The sequence below is a fragment of the Xenopus laevis genome, chromosome 1S, assembly GCF_017654675.1.
Source record: "Xenopus laevis strain J_2021 chromosome 1S, Xenopus_laevis_v10.1, whole genome shotgun sequence".
Lineage (NCBI taxonomy): Eukaryota > Metazoa > Chordata > Amphibia > Anura > Pipidae > Xenopus > Xenopus laevis.
The window spans coordinates 194594886-194611146 of NC_054372.1; the positions used below are offsets into that span (position 1 = coordinate 194594886).

General features: G+C 42.5%; 1 protein-coding gene across 2 annotated transcripts in view; it reads left to right on the forward strand.

Moving 5' to 3' along the window:
- Positions 1 to 13967, forward strand: part of LOC108707349 (alpha-2,8-sialyltransferase 8E) — a 46726-nt gene extending 32759 nt beyond the window's left edge. For both annotated transcript variants that reach the window (XM_041580646.1, XM_041580647.1), the window contains 6 exons: positions 3658 to 3750; positions 5491 to 5577; positions 8433 to 8577; positions 8809 to 8921; positions 10173 to 10265; positions 11557 to 13967. In XM_041580646.1, the coding sequence (XP_041436580.1) occupies positions 3658 to 3750; positions 5491 to 5577; positions 8433 to 8577; positions 8809 to 8921; positions 10173 to 10265; positions 11557 to 12016 (991 nt within the window). In that variant the 3' untranslated portion in view covers positions 12017 to 13967. The remainder of the gene's footprint in view (positions 1 to 3657; positions 3751 to 5490; positions 5578 to 8432; positions 8578 to 8808; positions 8922 to 10172; positions 10266 to 11556) is intronic.
- The last annotated feature ends 2294 nt before the right edge of the window (positions 13968 to 16261 follow it).

Consider the following 16261-nt stretch of genomic DNA (forward strand, 5'->3'; position numbering starts at 1 on the left):
AAAAAAACTGGTGGCAGGGGCCCCCTTACAAGTTAAAAACAAATTGGGGCCCCAAAAAAAAATTTTTTTGGAAAAAAAAAAAACTGGTGGCAGGGGCCCCCTTACAAGTTAAAAACAAATTGGGGCCCCAAAAAAAAATTTAAAAAAAAATAATTTTTTTTTGAAAAAAAAAAAAAAACTGGTGGCAGGGGCCCCCTTACAAGTTAAAAAAATTTGGGGCCACCAAAAAGAAAATTAATTTTTTTTTTAAAAATAAAACCAAAAAAAAACAATGGTGGCAAGGGGCCCCTTACGAGTTAAAAAAAAAATTGGGGCCCCAAAAAAAAAGTTTAAAAAAAAAGATTGGTGGCAGGGGCCTATAGAATATTAAAATAATACATTGGTGGCCAGGGGATTAAAAAAAAAAAAAAACACAAACTGGTGTTCAGTAGAATTGAACTCATGGCTTCAGTACTTCAACTTCGCCTCCTTTCGTGACTTCGGGTCTTTTCACCGCTTCAGGACTTCGGCTTCGGCTGTTTTCGTGACTTCGGGACTTCGGCTTTTTCCGTGACTTCGGGTCTTTTCGTCGCATCGGCTTCGGCTTTTCGGCACTTCCGCATTCGGCACTGAAGAGGCAAGACGTACGGCTCGGGCGCTCGTAAGGGGGGCCCGGATCTTCAAAAAAATGCAGCGCTGCCGGGCCCCCCTTCATGCCCGGGCCCGGTACGCTTGTCCCCCCTGTCCCCCCCTGATGGCGGCCCTGATCGTCATTAATGTGTCTGCGGAGCAGCTTGTTTATTACATCTCTAGGGGAGATCATTTCATCTGATGGGGAGGTGGGTGACATCTGAGCCGGAGGGAAGGTGCTAGAGTGTCATAAAGTGACTGAGGTCGGGTTCAGCCTGGAGACGTGTTGCCAAGGGTCCCACTAAATGGCACAGACCTCTCAGGGATGGCATGGAACAAGCACCGGGTGGGAGAAACATTTCATCACATGGACTCTCATTTGCTTTAATGGAATTCGCCTGTGACCCATGTTTTTGGGGTGTTTTTTTGCATTAAAGGGGTTGTTCACCTTCCAAACGCTTTTTTCAGTTGAGCTGTTTTCAGATTGTTCACCATAAACAAAGACTTTTTTCCAATTACTTTCAGTCTTTTATTTTTTTTTACAGTTTTCCCAACATGTAAGCTTTAAGTTTAAAGGGGAACTATGGCTTACAAACCAAAAGGCCCACATAACACAGAAACCCCTAATATACCCATCACAGTTACCTGTTTCTTCAAAAAGTATCAATAAATGACATTTTCTATGCTGGAATCCAGCATTTTAAAGGCTAAGTGAATGTAAAATTGACGAGAGTGCTATTCTAAGCACTTTTGCAATGTACATTCATTATTTATTTTTTTTCTTATTCCAAGATATTAAGGGATACATGTACTGTTAATATGAATGAATTTTGTTCCAACAGCGCCACCTGCTGGTCAGTTTCCCACCAGTCTGACCACCAAGTAGTCAAGGAAGTTGTCAGGAGAAAGAAAGAGGCTGCTCTGATGTTCTTCTGCTTAGGAATAAAATTAGAAACATTTCTCACATCAGAGCAGCCTCTTTCTTTCTCCTGACAACTTCCTTGACTACTTGGTGGTCAGACTGGTGGGAAACTGACCAGCAGGTGGCGCTGTTGGAACAAAATTCATTCATATTAACAGTACATGTATCCCTTAATATCTTGGAATTTAAAAAAAATAAATAGTGAATGTACATTGCAAAAGTGCTTATCAGTTTTACATTCACTTATTTTTAAGGTTTACTTATCTTTCAACAGTTCTTCTCTTTCTGCATCATTTGAAATCCTGGCAGGGAAGTAGGGACTAAAACACTAATGTTACAAATTGTAACAACTTCTCCACAGCTTACAGACATAACCCACAATGCATTGCACTCTGATGTTCCTTTCCTTATTGATATCCCGTCTGCAGGGAATTGTGGGGTTTGGAGGATACAGGCTGAGGACAGGTGGCTGTTGATACAAAGTAACAGTAGTCAGACAGCTCAGCAAAGTAGTCAGACAGGTCAGCAAAGTAGTCAGACAGGTCAGCAAAGTAGTCAGACAGGTCAGCAAAGTAGTCAGACAGATCAGCAGGAGAGCATGGGGCTAGGCTTAGGGAACTGTCAGAAACCATTAAAAATCATGAATAGTCTACATATTTTTTATAATTATGTATATTGCAAAGTTGCTTGAAAGTATGTTTACTTTTCAAAAAGCTTAAGTTATGTTTGTGTGGAGTTCCCCTTTAATGTTCATGTTTCTAGTGTCTCAGTCTGGCAGCTCAGTGATCCAGAAGCAGATTCTGAACTGTAACGATTTAGTACATTTAGTTGATCCATTTCTCAGCAGCATCTGTGGAGTATTAGCAACTATTGTATCAATTCTAACAACCGCCTTTAATGACACTCAGGGATTCTGCTCAGCAGGGACCAAGATAACAAATGGATCAACTAAATGTATCAATTTAGAACAGTTAAAGAGTCGACGACCCCCCGAGCATCTTTAGAAGGTGATAAATGAAACTTTTTACAGTCCAATTAAGGGGATTAGATAAAGGCACTGGCCGAGCCACCCGCCAGCAATTATATAATCAGAAAAAATAAATGCCAATACCTTGTCTGCTGCAAACAGGGATTTCCCAAAATTTCTCTCGAACACTTCACAATGATCAAACGTTTCGGGACCGCACTTTACACTTCAATATTCGAAAAAAGGTCAAAAATAGGAAATAGAAACTATTTGGAAAAAATTCTTTATTTCTGGTCAACTTAAACCAACTGAACTGAAAAAAGCTTGTGAAGGTGAACGACCCCTTCAAAGCAAATCACAGGCGGAATCACTCGGTTCTGGTGCGTCATGAACACGTTGAAATATTCCAGCAGACAATGTACCACTAGGGTTGCCACTAGGGATGGGCCAATTTGACCATGTTTCGTTTCGACAAAAATTTTCCGCCGGCGATATGTTGCAGATGCCCATTAAAGTCTATAGGCGTCAAAAAACTGTTGTCGCATGACGCCATACAAGTCTATGGGCGTCATTTCTGCGGCGAAACAAGGCGAAAAAATTCGCCCATCCCTAGTTGCCTCTTCGCACAGACACATGTAAATCTATAGGCCGATCATCTGTTATCATCTACTCCCAGCATCCTCTGCCAGCTGAATTTGGCAACTGGATGATTCAGGGGGTTCCCTGTTACTGCCATACCATCAGCACCCCACTCTATTTGTGCCTTTACCCGCTCAGACCTGCACCCAGTTGCTACCTCATCCCCTAAATACTGGACATATGAAATCTACACGCTACAAGCATTTTCTATAGGTACATGCTGCAGGCTGCACTGATTTATCTATTCCATTCAGCATGTATATTAATTGCCTGAAGGGGTGAGCCTGACAATCTTTGTGCTGAGTGAAAAACTTGTAGACTCAATTCCAAGGAACCAGCACACGTGTAAGTGAAAGTGGGTGCCCATGGGCTGGGGTGCCTCAGCAAAACAAACAATATGGTAGTCCCAACTCTCACATTTAGATACAGAGATTATGGAATTGTTCCTGCAGTGTCTGATTCCCTCACATGATACACATAACCGTTCACCTATCCTCCATCTCTCTCTCCTTTCCCTTAGATACTTTGAATTTTATGAAGGTCCATTGGATTTCAACTCAACCAAATGCCTGGAGCTGCGGCGAGACATCACCAACGTCAAAGTTCTTTCTATGTGAGTATGTGGGTGTCTATCATACCATGAACCACTTCTTCACCCTTCCACCTCTGCCATTAACCAGCCCTACATTCTGAGTTTTGTACCAACCCTGCTGGGCGGTGGAACCTTGCGTCTCCCTCTGTTATGGGAAGACAGTTTCAGCAGTGGATACAGTGACACGTGTCTATAAATATTTCTAATACTCTTTTATATACAGAAAGTTTTGATTTACGGAAAGGCCGTCTCCAATAGACTCCATTTTATCCAAATAATTACATTTTTTCAAAATAATTTCCTTTTTCTGTGTAATAATAAAACAGTCGCTTGTACTTGATCCCAACTAAGATATAATTAATCCTTATTGGAAGCAAAACCAGCCTATTGGGCTTATTTAATGTTTACATGATTTTCTAGTAGACTTAAGGTATGAAGATCCAAATTATGGAAGGATCCATTATACAGAAAACCCCAGGTCCTGGGCATTCTGGATAACAGGTCCCATACCTGTACCTACTTACCTCCAAAAGACATAAAGTTGCTACTGCTACAGCCAGGAGAAGGCTCTGCAAAATTTCCGTTCTTTAAAGGACAAGTAAACTGAATTACTAGGGGGTAACAAGTTGTTAGGTATCCTCCAATGATTCTATTGGATCACCTCCTACATGGAAGGACCTGAACTCGGTGAAGGCAGAAGAGGCACGTCTCAATCATTTCATTAAAGGGGGAAAGCACTAACCTTGGGTGATAAAATGCTTTGGACTGGCTCTGCTACATAGAGGACATTGGGGTGAGGACCTCATCAATGAGTCTATAGAAGTTCTAAACCTGTCCATTTGTAGGGTTGCCACATTTTTTCGGCTTACGATCCGGGCAGGGGGTGGGGCCATGATGTCACCGGGGCAGGTCAGTGAGGTAGCAGGCGTGCTATGTCACATGGGCGGGCTATTATTGTGGTGATTGGCTGATCACCATGTCAGTCAGGGGAGATCCAGCCTGGTTTTCCTTTATTGGAAGCCCTCCTGAAAACCAGGTTGTCCTGGTCAAATCCGGACAGGTGGCAACGAGTCGTTTGATATCTGGCCATATATTGGTTGGGAAGGCTCTTCGGGGGGGCCCCATAGACAAATCAATAAACTGCCGAATCAGCCGCTGTACAACCACCTTTATATATAGTGAATAAAGTACCCCCTCTTGTAAATGATAAAGATATTATAAGTTGATTATTATAAGCCAAGTGTTTTTATACAGGTCGTGGAACTCCGAGGTAACTTCTAATATCCTCATATTTTGCAACAGGGGGAACTTCATTTATTATAATACAGAAATTTCAGTGAGTCATGTGACAGAAATGACATCAGAACTCACCGTTTATAACTGATGACATCAGAACTCACCATTTATAGGGATATAATTTACAAGATATTCATGGCTTTTGTGTATTATAAATGTATATCAGTGCAATGAGAGAAGTGCTCAAGGGTCTGAATACTTATTGCAAGGCACTTTAATGCATGCCTGTGTTTGGGGTTCATAGATTCAAATGCTTAGCATATTCGGGCCCCCTCAATACAGGTTGTACTTGGTGCACTTTAGCCTATCTGTCAATATAGAAGATAAAGAGGTGATAAAAGTAAGACGATTGAACAATAACCCCCCAGAGGGAACGTTGCTGATGAGCAAACAGTTTAGTCGCTCAGAGCTGCTCTCCCTCCTATTGAGACATCGCTTTTATTCCTGTGCTTCCCCAATACACAGGGTGAAAGAATCCGATCTGTTCGACAGATGGAAAAGTCTTCAAGTCTGCAAATGGGAAATGAACGTGATGGAGGCAAACGTTTTTAAGTAAGTGCAAAGCCTTTGTGCCAAAATCAGAGGCGCTCACTGCTGTATTTAAGTCTATATATAACCTGCCTAACTGCCAGTTGATCCAGAGGAAGGCAAAAACCCCATCTGAAGCCTCTCCAATTTGCCTCAGAGGGGGAAAAATTCCTTCCTGACTCCAAGATGCAATGGGACCAGTCCTGGATCAACTTGTACTATGAGCTATCTCCCATATCCCTGTATTCCCTCACTTGCTAAACACCATCCAACCCCTTCTTATACCTATCTAATGTATCAGCCTGTACCCCTGATTCACTTCCCAGCTCTCCCTGTAACACCCCTTTCCCTCCTCTAATCTCATTGGCTCCCTCCTGTCTGCTGGGAGGAGCTACTGGTGAATAAAGCACCCGACCCTTCCTTGTACCTATCTAATGTATCAGCCTGTACCACTGATTCAGGGAGACAATTCCACATCTTCACAGCTCTCACTGTAACAAACCCCTTCCCAATATTTAGCTGGAACCTCTTTTCTTCTAATCGGAATGGGTGACCTTGTGTCAGCTTGAAAGACCTACTGGTAAATAAATCATTAGAGAGATTATTATATGATCCCCTTATATATTTATACATAGTTATCATATCACCCCTTAAGCGCCTCTTCTCCAGAGTGAACATCCCCAATTTGGCCAGTCTTTCCTCATAGCTAAGATTTTCCCTTTACCAGCTTAGTTGCCCTTCTCTGTACCCTCTCTAATACAATAATGTCCTGTTTGAGTGATGGAGACCAAAACTGTACGGCATATTCTAGATGGGGCCTTACCAGTGCTCTATACAGTGGGACCCCCTCCTCCTGTGAATCTCTGCCCCATTTAATACAACTCAAGACCTTATTTGCCCTTGATGCTGCTGACTGGCATTGCTTGCTACAGACAAGTTTATCATCTACAAGGACTCCAAGCTCCGTCTCCATAATGGATTTGCCTAGTGCAGTCCCATTAAGGGTATAAGTGGATATTGTCACATCCCAGGTGCATGACTTTACATTTATCAACATTGAATCTCATTTGCCACTTAGCTGCCCAGATTGCCAGTTTGTCAAGATCCTGTTGCAAGTGCCACATCCTGGATGGAATTAATTGGGCTGGATAATTTTGTGTCATCTGCAAACACTGATACATTACTTACAATCCCCTCCCCTAAGTCATTAATGAACAAGTTAAATAAAAGTGGACCCAATACTGAGCCCTGAGGGACCCCACTAAGAACCTTACTCCAAGTAGAGAATGTCCCATTAACAACCACCCTCTGTACCCGATCCTGTAGCCAGTTTCCTATCCATGTGCAAACGACTTCATTAAGCCCAACAGACCTTAGTTTAGAAAGCGTTAGCTTTTGCCATGCTTATTAGAAATGTTTTTTTTTTTGTTCCAGGACCTGTGGTCCCCTAGTTACACCATGTACAGAGGAGATGCATATGGGGTGGTGCTTTAATGGAGTGGTTCACCTTTAAGTTAACGTTTAGGGGCACATTTACTATTTGTTGAATATCGAGGGTTAATTAACCCTCGATATTGGACCCTCAAAGTAAAATCCTTCGAAAATAGAAGTTGAAGGATTTACCGCAAATGCTTCGATCGAAGGAAAAATCGTTCAGATCAGAAATTGCTTAGAAAGCTTATGGGGAAGGTCCCCATAGGCTAACATTGGTGCTCGGTAGGTTTTAGGTGGCGAAGTAGGTAGTCGAAGTTTTTTGTTAAAGAGACAGTACTTTGATTATCTAATGGTCGAATAGTCGAACGATTTTTAGTTCAAATCGTTTGATTCGAAGTCGTAGTCGAAGGTCGAAGTAGCCAAAAAAAAACCTTCGAAATTCTAAGTTTTTTTCATTCTAATCCTTCACTTGAGCTTAGTAAATGTGCCCCTTAGTATATTATAGAATGGCTAATTCTAAGCATCTTCATTTTATCTTTTTAATAGTTTTGGAATTATTTTATTTGCCTTTTTCTTCTAACTCTTTCAAATCTTTCAAATGGACCCCTCCTAAAAAACAAACACTCTGTAAAGGTGGCCATACACGGGCCGATAAAAGCTGCCGACAGACCGAGTCGGCAGTTTATTGGCCCGTGTATGGGGGCCCCGACGGGCTTCCCCGATCGAGATCTGGCCGAAAGTCGGGCAGATCTCGATCGGATGGGATTAAAAATCCCGTCGGATCGCAGCCGCATCTGTTCGTTGATGTGGTCCCGCGATCCAACCGCCCGTTTGCCTTCGCTAGGATCCGATCGTTGGGCCCTAGGGCCCACGATCGGATCAGCCCGATATTGCCCACCTCAAGGTGGGCATATCGGAGGGAGATCCGCTCGTTTGGCGACATCGCCAAACGAGCCGATCTCTCCATGTATGAGCACCTTTAGGCTACAAATGTATTGTTATTGCTACTTTTTATTACTCCTCTTTCTATTCAGGCCTCTCCTATTCATATTCCAGTCTCTTATTCAAATCAATGCATGGTTGCTAGGGGAATTTGGACCCTAGCAACCAGATTGCTGAAATTGCAAACTGGAGAGCTGCTGAATAAAAAGCTAAATAACGCAAAACCCACAAATAATAAAAAACAATTGCAAATTCTTAATTTAATTGTTAATTCAAAGGTGAACAACAAATACAGAGATAAGATAATATTTCTGCAGAATGAAGGCTGTTTATTAGAGGACTCTGCATCCTGTGGACCAATAAAACACAGAAAAGACTAACCGCAGGGACAGCTCACTTTTGTCCATGTGGTGGGTCTGCTCAGCCCACGAGTGATTTACAGTGACTGTGTGTTTAGGTTGCAGTGCAATGCTTTAATGCGCCCGTCTGCTCGTGTATATTAGATCGTCGCTATTGAGATGTTGCAACGCCCCGTCCTTTCTCTTCACCACGCAGAAGAACACCCCTCTGGGAAGCAAGCTCCGATACGAAGTGGACACGAGTGGCATATTTCAGATTAATTCTGAGATATTCAATATCTTCCCCAAGGTAATTAGCACTTAACGAACATTCTGTATTTTGGCCATGACAAGGCCTTGCTGCGGTGCTGACTGCGGCCGTATGAAATGAATAGGGATATGTATGCACAGGCATTTGACATATAGTGGGTATATATGCCCTTTAGGTCTGTACCCACAGATGATGATATCTGGTTATTTATAACATGGTATGTTACATTAGAATGATCTGATTTATTTGGCCCTGTTGTGTCTTCCCCAGGACATGCCTTACTACCGCTCCCAGTTCAAGAAATGTGCCGTGGTTGGAAATGGAGGGATTTTAAAGGACAGTAAATGTGGGAAGGACATCGATAACACAGATTTCGTCTTCAGGTAATGGGGGTAAAAGACTAGAGCCTGACAGAGGATCCCCTGGTGGGTCTCCTTAGTGTGGGGGCCCAAACCTTTTTTTACATGTGAGCAAACTTCACATTTGGGCAGCAACACAAGCATGAAAAATGTTCCTGGTTGGGGAAAAATTAGGGCTGTGATTAATGGCTATTTGGTAGCCCCTATTTTGGGCTACAGCCTAGAGGAGGCTCTGTTTGGCAGTGAACATTTTATGCAACCAAAACTTGCCTCCAAGCCTGGAACTGAAAAATAAGCACCTGCTTTGAGGCCACTGGGAGCAACATCCAAAGGGCTGGTGAGTAACATGTTGCTTACGAGTCAATGGTTGGGGGATCACTGCCCTAATGGTCCACAGTGTATGATTTCACTTCAGTAAGAACGTTCTCCAACATAAACTTATATAACACCACTCACGTAGGCACTGTATAATCTAAGAGAGTGAGTGGATCCTTGGTGTTGGGTTCTCTAGGTGGTCCCTAGGAAGGCCACTATTGCTTATGGGCACAAAGTTTGTTCCAAGGATTAGTAAGCCATAACAACCAATCAGATGTTTGCTTTCAGAGAGGAGACCAGGCCATGATACCTGCTGATTGGTGGTTGCTAAGGGTTACTAGAACTGTTGCAAACGTTGCACTTTTAAATGCTCCCCATCAGTACCAAAGTCAATTTTTTTGCTCTCCATGAACACTATGCTGTTTGCTTCTAGTCCCACAATCTCCCCTTCTCTTAGATTCCTTAAGGGGATATTTTATACCTTTGCACACTGAATTTATTCTATATTCCTGTACTAATGGTTGCTAACTCCAGTAGCAAGTTGCACCCTTGACTCCTCATTATATTACTTTCTCTATCTTATTCTACTCTACTCCTGCATAGAGGATCAGTAGGCCTCACTAATCGGGCCTCCTCAACTTAGAAACTCTGCACCCGGTATCAGTATTAATCAGTGGATCCAAACATCATTTGGTTGATCCAAGCATGTGCATGCTAGATACACTACAGACAACCTGTTTAATTGGACTTAAGACTGATGGATGCAGCCCTTCCTTTCACTCATTGACTACACTATGGCCAAACAGCAATCAACCCTTTCCATCACATAGAGTACAAGGTTCCACTGAATAATAATTCAGTCTAGGAGGAAATGTGGCCGACATGAAGGTACATATACAATATATCTGGATTCATTTTGGAATTGATATCTATAGCGTGTTCTTTGTTTTTTTCCCCCAGATGCAACTTGCCACCTATAACCCAAAAATATGTGGAAGACGTAGGGATGAAAACTGACGTGGTGACCATAAACCCAAGTATCATAACAGAAAGGTAAGCTATGTCTTCCCAGAGGGATACAATCCAAAGGGTGATATTCATGGGGTTGTACTCTGGTAAATGTATGAAGCCAATTTAGTTTTATGAGGAATTTTGTAGGGTATCAGGTGGTCATTCTAGTGACCATTATGGAATTTGTTGGTGGATGCATTGCCATTGCAATGGATAGGGAAGAGTTATCAACTCATTAAGATTTATACACTTGACAGGGATGGAGTCAGGGGTACGGGTGGAGTGAAACTGGGCAAGGCCATGGAGTAGCAAAGGTTTACATATGTCATTAGTACAAATATTCAATGTAAAATTTAAGACACAGGTCAAATGCCCTTCCAGCCCTGTCCTTATATCATTAACACAGGCATTTACTTGTTGGATTGAGATCCAATGCCTGGTTTTTAGTTTTAGTTCACACCATCTGTGAACTCCGCAAAATTATACGTGTATGACATGATACTATGGATAGGATAGAGCCCCTGAACCCAAGGGTATAGCAAATAATTGACTCTTTAGATCTGTTATCCTAACCAGAGGCTTGTGAACAATGTGTGGCTCCCCAACCCCTTGGATGTTGCTCCCAGTGGCCTCAAAGCAGGTGCTTATTTTTTAATTCCAGGCAAGTTTTAGTTGTATAAAAAACAGGTGTACTGCCAAATAGAGCCTCCTCTAGGCTGCCAGTCTATCAATAGCCAATCACAGCCCTTTTTTGAACCACTCAGAAACATTCTTCAAGCTTGTGTTGCTCCCCAACTGTTTTTACATCTGAATGTTGCTCATGGATAAGAAAGGTTTGGGACCCTTGCTCTAGTCTAGATGAAACATGCTGGGTTGCCAGCTATTGAGCAATACATTATTGACCCTTAGCTCGAGACCAACACAGTCACTGGAGATTATAGATATGTGATAAAAATCTTCCACGGTATATTAGCTTAGCCAGGGCAATATTTTGGTAGGTTCTAACCAGTATCCAGTTCTGCAGAGTAGTAGACAGTAGGGCAATAAAGAAACTCCATAGTATAGGGTTTACAATAAGGCAAGACTAGGTGGCCTCAGTAACAGTAACAGTCTTCTACATGCAGTATTCATTTGAAGAAATACAAATTCCAGCATCCACCAACTGCTATCAACGTCGGTTATAGTTCAATAAAAGTTTAGAGATCTATTAGGCCCCACCAAGGTTATCTTACCCAGACTCCACCATTAACAAGGACAACTTTGTACATAGTCCCCAGTTTCCCAAGCCTCTTTTCTGCTGATGGCTGAATGCAGTGCTTTTGTTCTCCAACAGATTTAACAAGCTGGAGAAGTGGAGAAGACCCTTCTATGAAGTGGTACAAGGATATGAGAATGCGTCTCTGCTCTTGCCCGCCTTCTACAACACCCGAAACACTGATGTCTCCATCAGGGTCAAGTATGTCCTGGATGACTTTGAATCCCAGCAGGCTGTCTACTATTTCCATCCCCAGTATCTAATCAGTGTTTCTCACTTCTGGCTTATGCAAGGCGTTCATGCCAAGCGCATCAGCAGCGGCCTCATCTTAGTGACCGCCGCGCTGGAGCTGTGTGAGGAGGTACACCTTTATGGATTTTGGGGTTTCCCCATGGACCCCTCAGGGAACTTCATTACTCATCATTATTATGACAATGTTAAGCCTCGTCCTGGCTTCCATGCAATGCCTTCTGAGATTTTTAACTTCATCCATATGCACAGCAAGGGCATCCTGAGGGTGCACACTGGTACCTGCTGATAAATTCTGCCTCCATCTGCACTAAATGTTTGTGCCCATCAACCAAACTGAGTATATGCAATAATGATCCAATGAAAACTGCACAGGATAAGGCCTCCACATGAGCTGGGGACACACCAGCATCATTTTAATGACTTTGTGTAGATGTAGCCACTGTTATCCCAAATAAAAATCATGTTGAGCACTCTCAATCTAGGCCAAGCTATCCGGCAAAGAAATGTGTATATGGGATAGCCAGTGATATCTAATTTGGATATAAAAGGTTGTCTGGCTGGGAAAGGAAAGTTAAGGCTACCTGATGTGGATACCCGGGTATATGTGTTTGGTATCGCCAGATACAGTAGATCAGTCTTGTAAATGCGGAGATATCTAACTGGAAAAGTCGCAAATAAATATCTTGAATATTCATAAATGTCTATCATGTTTACCTAGGACAACAAACAATAAATATCTTGACTAGTCAGGAATATCTACACAAGATGGTCCACAGTACATATCTTGGATAACCAGGGACATCTACCTTGGATAGCCAACAATAAATATCTTGTAATAGCCAATAAATGCATATATGGGATAGCAAGAGACTACCTGGAAGAGTCAACTATAAATATTTTGGATAGCCTGGAATGTCTACCTGGGATAGCCATCAAAATATCTTGGATAACCAGATCTTGTAATAGCCAAAAATGCATATCTGGGATAGTAAGAGATATCTATCTGAGATACCTGGGAAAGTCAATAATACATATGTTGGATAGCCTGGAATGTCTACCTGGAATTGCTATCAATTGGATTTCTTGGGTATCAAGAGACATCTTCCTGAAATACCTGGGATAGACAATAATACATTTGTTGGATAGCATGGAATGTCTTCCTGGAATAGCTATCAATTGGATTTCTTGGGTATCAAGAGACATCTACCTGAAATACCTGGGATAGACAAGAATACATATGTTGGATAGCCTGGAATGTCTAACTGGAATAGCTATCAATTGGATTTCTCTGGTATCAAGAGACATCTTCCTGAAATACCTGGGATAGACAATAATACATATGTTGGATCGGCTGTAATGTCTACCTGGAATAGCTATTAATTGGATATCTTGGGTATCAAGAGATATCTTCCTGAAATACCGGGGATAGACAATAATACATATGTTGGATCGGCTGTAATGTCTACCTGGAATAGCTATTAATTGGATATCTTGGATATCAAGAGATATCTACCTGGTATAGCCAGATATAACCATCTGGGATACTTTGGGCTACATCTGTAGATATAAGGACAATTTGGAAGGTGAACAGAAATACATACGCTCATGAGCACTGGTTTGACAGCTACAATGAAGCAACAAAGCACATGCTAAAGAGATCCCACATAGCACACACTATACAAGTCCATCCATTTGGATACATTACGACTTGGCTGAAGAAAGGACATTGGAAGTCAATGTTGATGTTTTTTTGCTTTCGTTCTCACCATAGTGCTTTCTTTAATTAATATAATTATATTTGCTCCACTGTTTAACCCCTTGTTTTCTGGCAGAGGAGAGAGCTGCCCACGATGGTGTTCTCTCCTTTTCTTCCACCAAAGAAAGGGGTTTAGCATTGTTGTTGTTCTCCTAAGGGAAGACTCAAACTCAAAATGTCTATTTACCGTGCTCCTCGCGATGTGCGTCCGCTGGTTATTTTTTTCCGTCGGTATTGATGTCATCTCATAATTACCTCTGCACCAATTACCTCAGCCTTCTGATTGGACATTTAGTGTAGGACATGTCCTCTAAGTCGTACATGCTGAATATAGGAACCAAGCTTGAGTTCAGATACTCACGGGGGATTATATTAACAGGCTCAACTGCCAGTAGCCCATTTGCTCAGAGTGGTTCACTTTTAGTACTGTATGTTATAGAATGGCTAATTCTAAGCAACTTTTCAGTTGGCCTTCATTTTCTTTTAAATGGGTGTCACTGACCCCATCTGAAAAACAAATGCTCTGTAAGGCAAATCTCTTCTTATTGCGACTTTTTATTACTCATCTTTCTATTCACACCTTCTTTTATTCATATTCCAGTCTCTTATGCAAATCAATGCTTGGTTGCCAGTGTCATCTGGGCCCTAGCAACCAGATTGCTGAAAGTGCAAACCGGAGAGCTGCTGAATAAAAAGTGAAATAACTCAAGAACCAGAAATAATAAAAAATGAAAAACAGTTTCAAATTGTTTTAAAATATCACACATCATAAAAGTTAATTTAAAGGTGAACTACCGCTTTAAAGCAAGGATCTATTTGCTTGCTTTTGCACGTATCATTACATTGGATATTTCAATGTGGTATTAAGTACATTTCTTCCATGTTTTGTCTCTACATAATGTAATCCTCCAGCTGTTGCTGAATTGCAATTCTCCGAACCCTAAGACAGCCAAAGACTGTCAGGGGGATGCAAAAGTTTGGAGCACAACATAAGTTTATGTGCCATAATTTGCATATTCCTGGAGTAGAGATTAGATATGTGTAATCAGTGCAATAAGATGTTGGGCCTCACAGCAAAATTATTTTAATGCCCCCAACATATCCAGAGATTTTGCTGTTTTACCAATAAATGTTGAAATTGTTCATTATTTGGGCCTCATGGGGCTCCCTATGCCTCCTGTGCCCCCTGCAGCCGCAGGGTCTGCTTCCTCTATAGTTACACCCCTGTGTGTAATAGAAATAAAGGCTTGCTCTCACCGCCATTTTATAATATTTTAAAATATGCTTCAAGGTGAGAATTCGCAGATCTCCATGTCTAGGTATAAACAAGTCTGGGCAAAGGCCCGCATTGCATTAAATTTTGTGCCCGAATTTTAAAGTGGCTGCCCTAGATACAGTAATTGTGCCAGAACTGTGCAGCTTTGCGGAACAAAATGATATAAAATGATCCTAAAATGAACTCGTAGTCACATCACTGTGTATGACAAATGCAAAAAAGCTCAACATTTTGGAGTAATTTAGTTGCCTTTCATTTATTTTATACTTAATCAAGGGTTAAAAGCTTAGTTTGCCCCAGTGTGCAACTGCAGAGCAGTAAAATGCAACATGACGTTATTCACAAAGGCACTTGTGCCATCAGCATCGGACTGGGGGGCCCAACAGGGCTGCTGCCTCAGGGCCCCCCAAACCACAAAGCACCCGCCCTAGCCACAACCCCCTCCAGTATCCCACGCCCCTGCCTTATCTTTCTTGCAGATGTACTTAGGGCCAGGGAGGTCGGTCGGAAACCACGCCAGCGGCTTTATGCAGGGATTGAGTCTGGGCCACAAGGGCAACAGGAAAAAGAAGGTGCTCCAGAAAATCAATGTAAATAGCTCACCAAGTTGATCATGTGGTCCAGATGCACCAGCCTCAGACCCTCAGCTTCAGGGAGTGGCAAACTGAAACACAGCAAGAAAAGACAGGGCTATCCGGCACTCAGAGAAATCCATAGGCCCAAAAGTATGAGGTCTGTATTCGTCATAGTTAAAAGTATACATACATCTCCATGGGCCCTATGCATTTAGTACCCCCAAGGTACATAATCATGGGCCACCAGGGCGCACTGGATTTTTTCCTGGTATCCTGCTAGCCCAGTGGACCCAGTGTGCTATTAGTTTCAGGCCCGGATTTGTTGCAACGAGATTTTAGGGGCGCCCTGCCGCCCAGCCACAACCCCCCAGAGCTCCAACGCATTTACTTGCATTCAGAAGGAGGGGGTGTGCGAACGCGCCGCAGGTCGCAAGCACCCAGCGACCTAGGGGCACCCACCTCAGACAGGAATCCTAGACTGATTAGCTTATGGAACGTGCTGATACGCCTGTTCATCCTGCTCTACTGAATACTGTGCAATTGATTCCATGAATGCAAAGTAACCCCAGAATTAACCTCAGCCTTGACCTACTGGTAATTCCAGGGTTCACTTTGTAGCTGATTTGCACTTAGCGAACTGCATTAAAGGAGAAGGAAAGCTTCCAAACAGCTCTAGAAGCTCTCTCTGTTTGTTTAGGATAGCAGCTGCCATATTAGCTTGGTGTGACATCACTTCCTGCCTGAGTCTCTCCCTGCTCACTCATAGCTCTCGGCTCAGATTACAGCAGAGAAGGGAGGGAGAGAGAAACAAACTGAGCATGCTCAAGCCCGGGGCAAGGAGGTTTAAGCAGAAAAGTCTGATACAGAAGCCCATGTGGCAAATTCACTAAGATTCGTAGTTGCGCCAGGCGTAGTTTCGCCAGC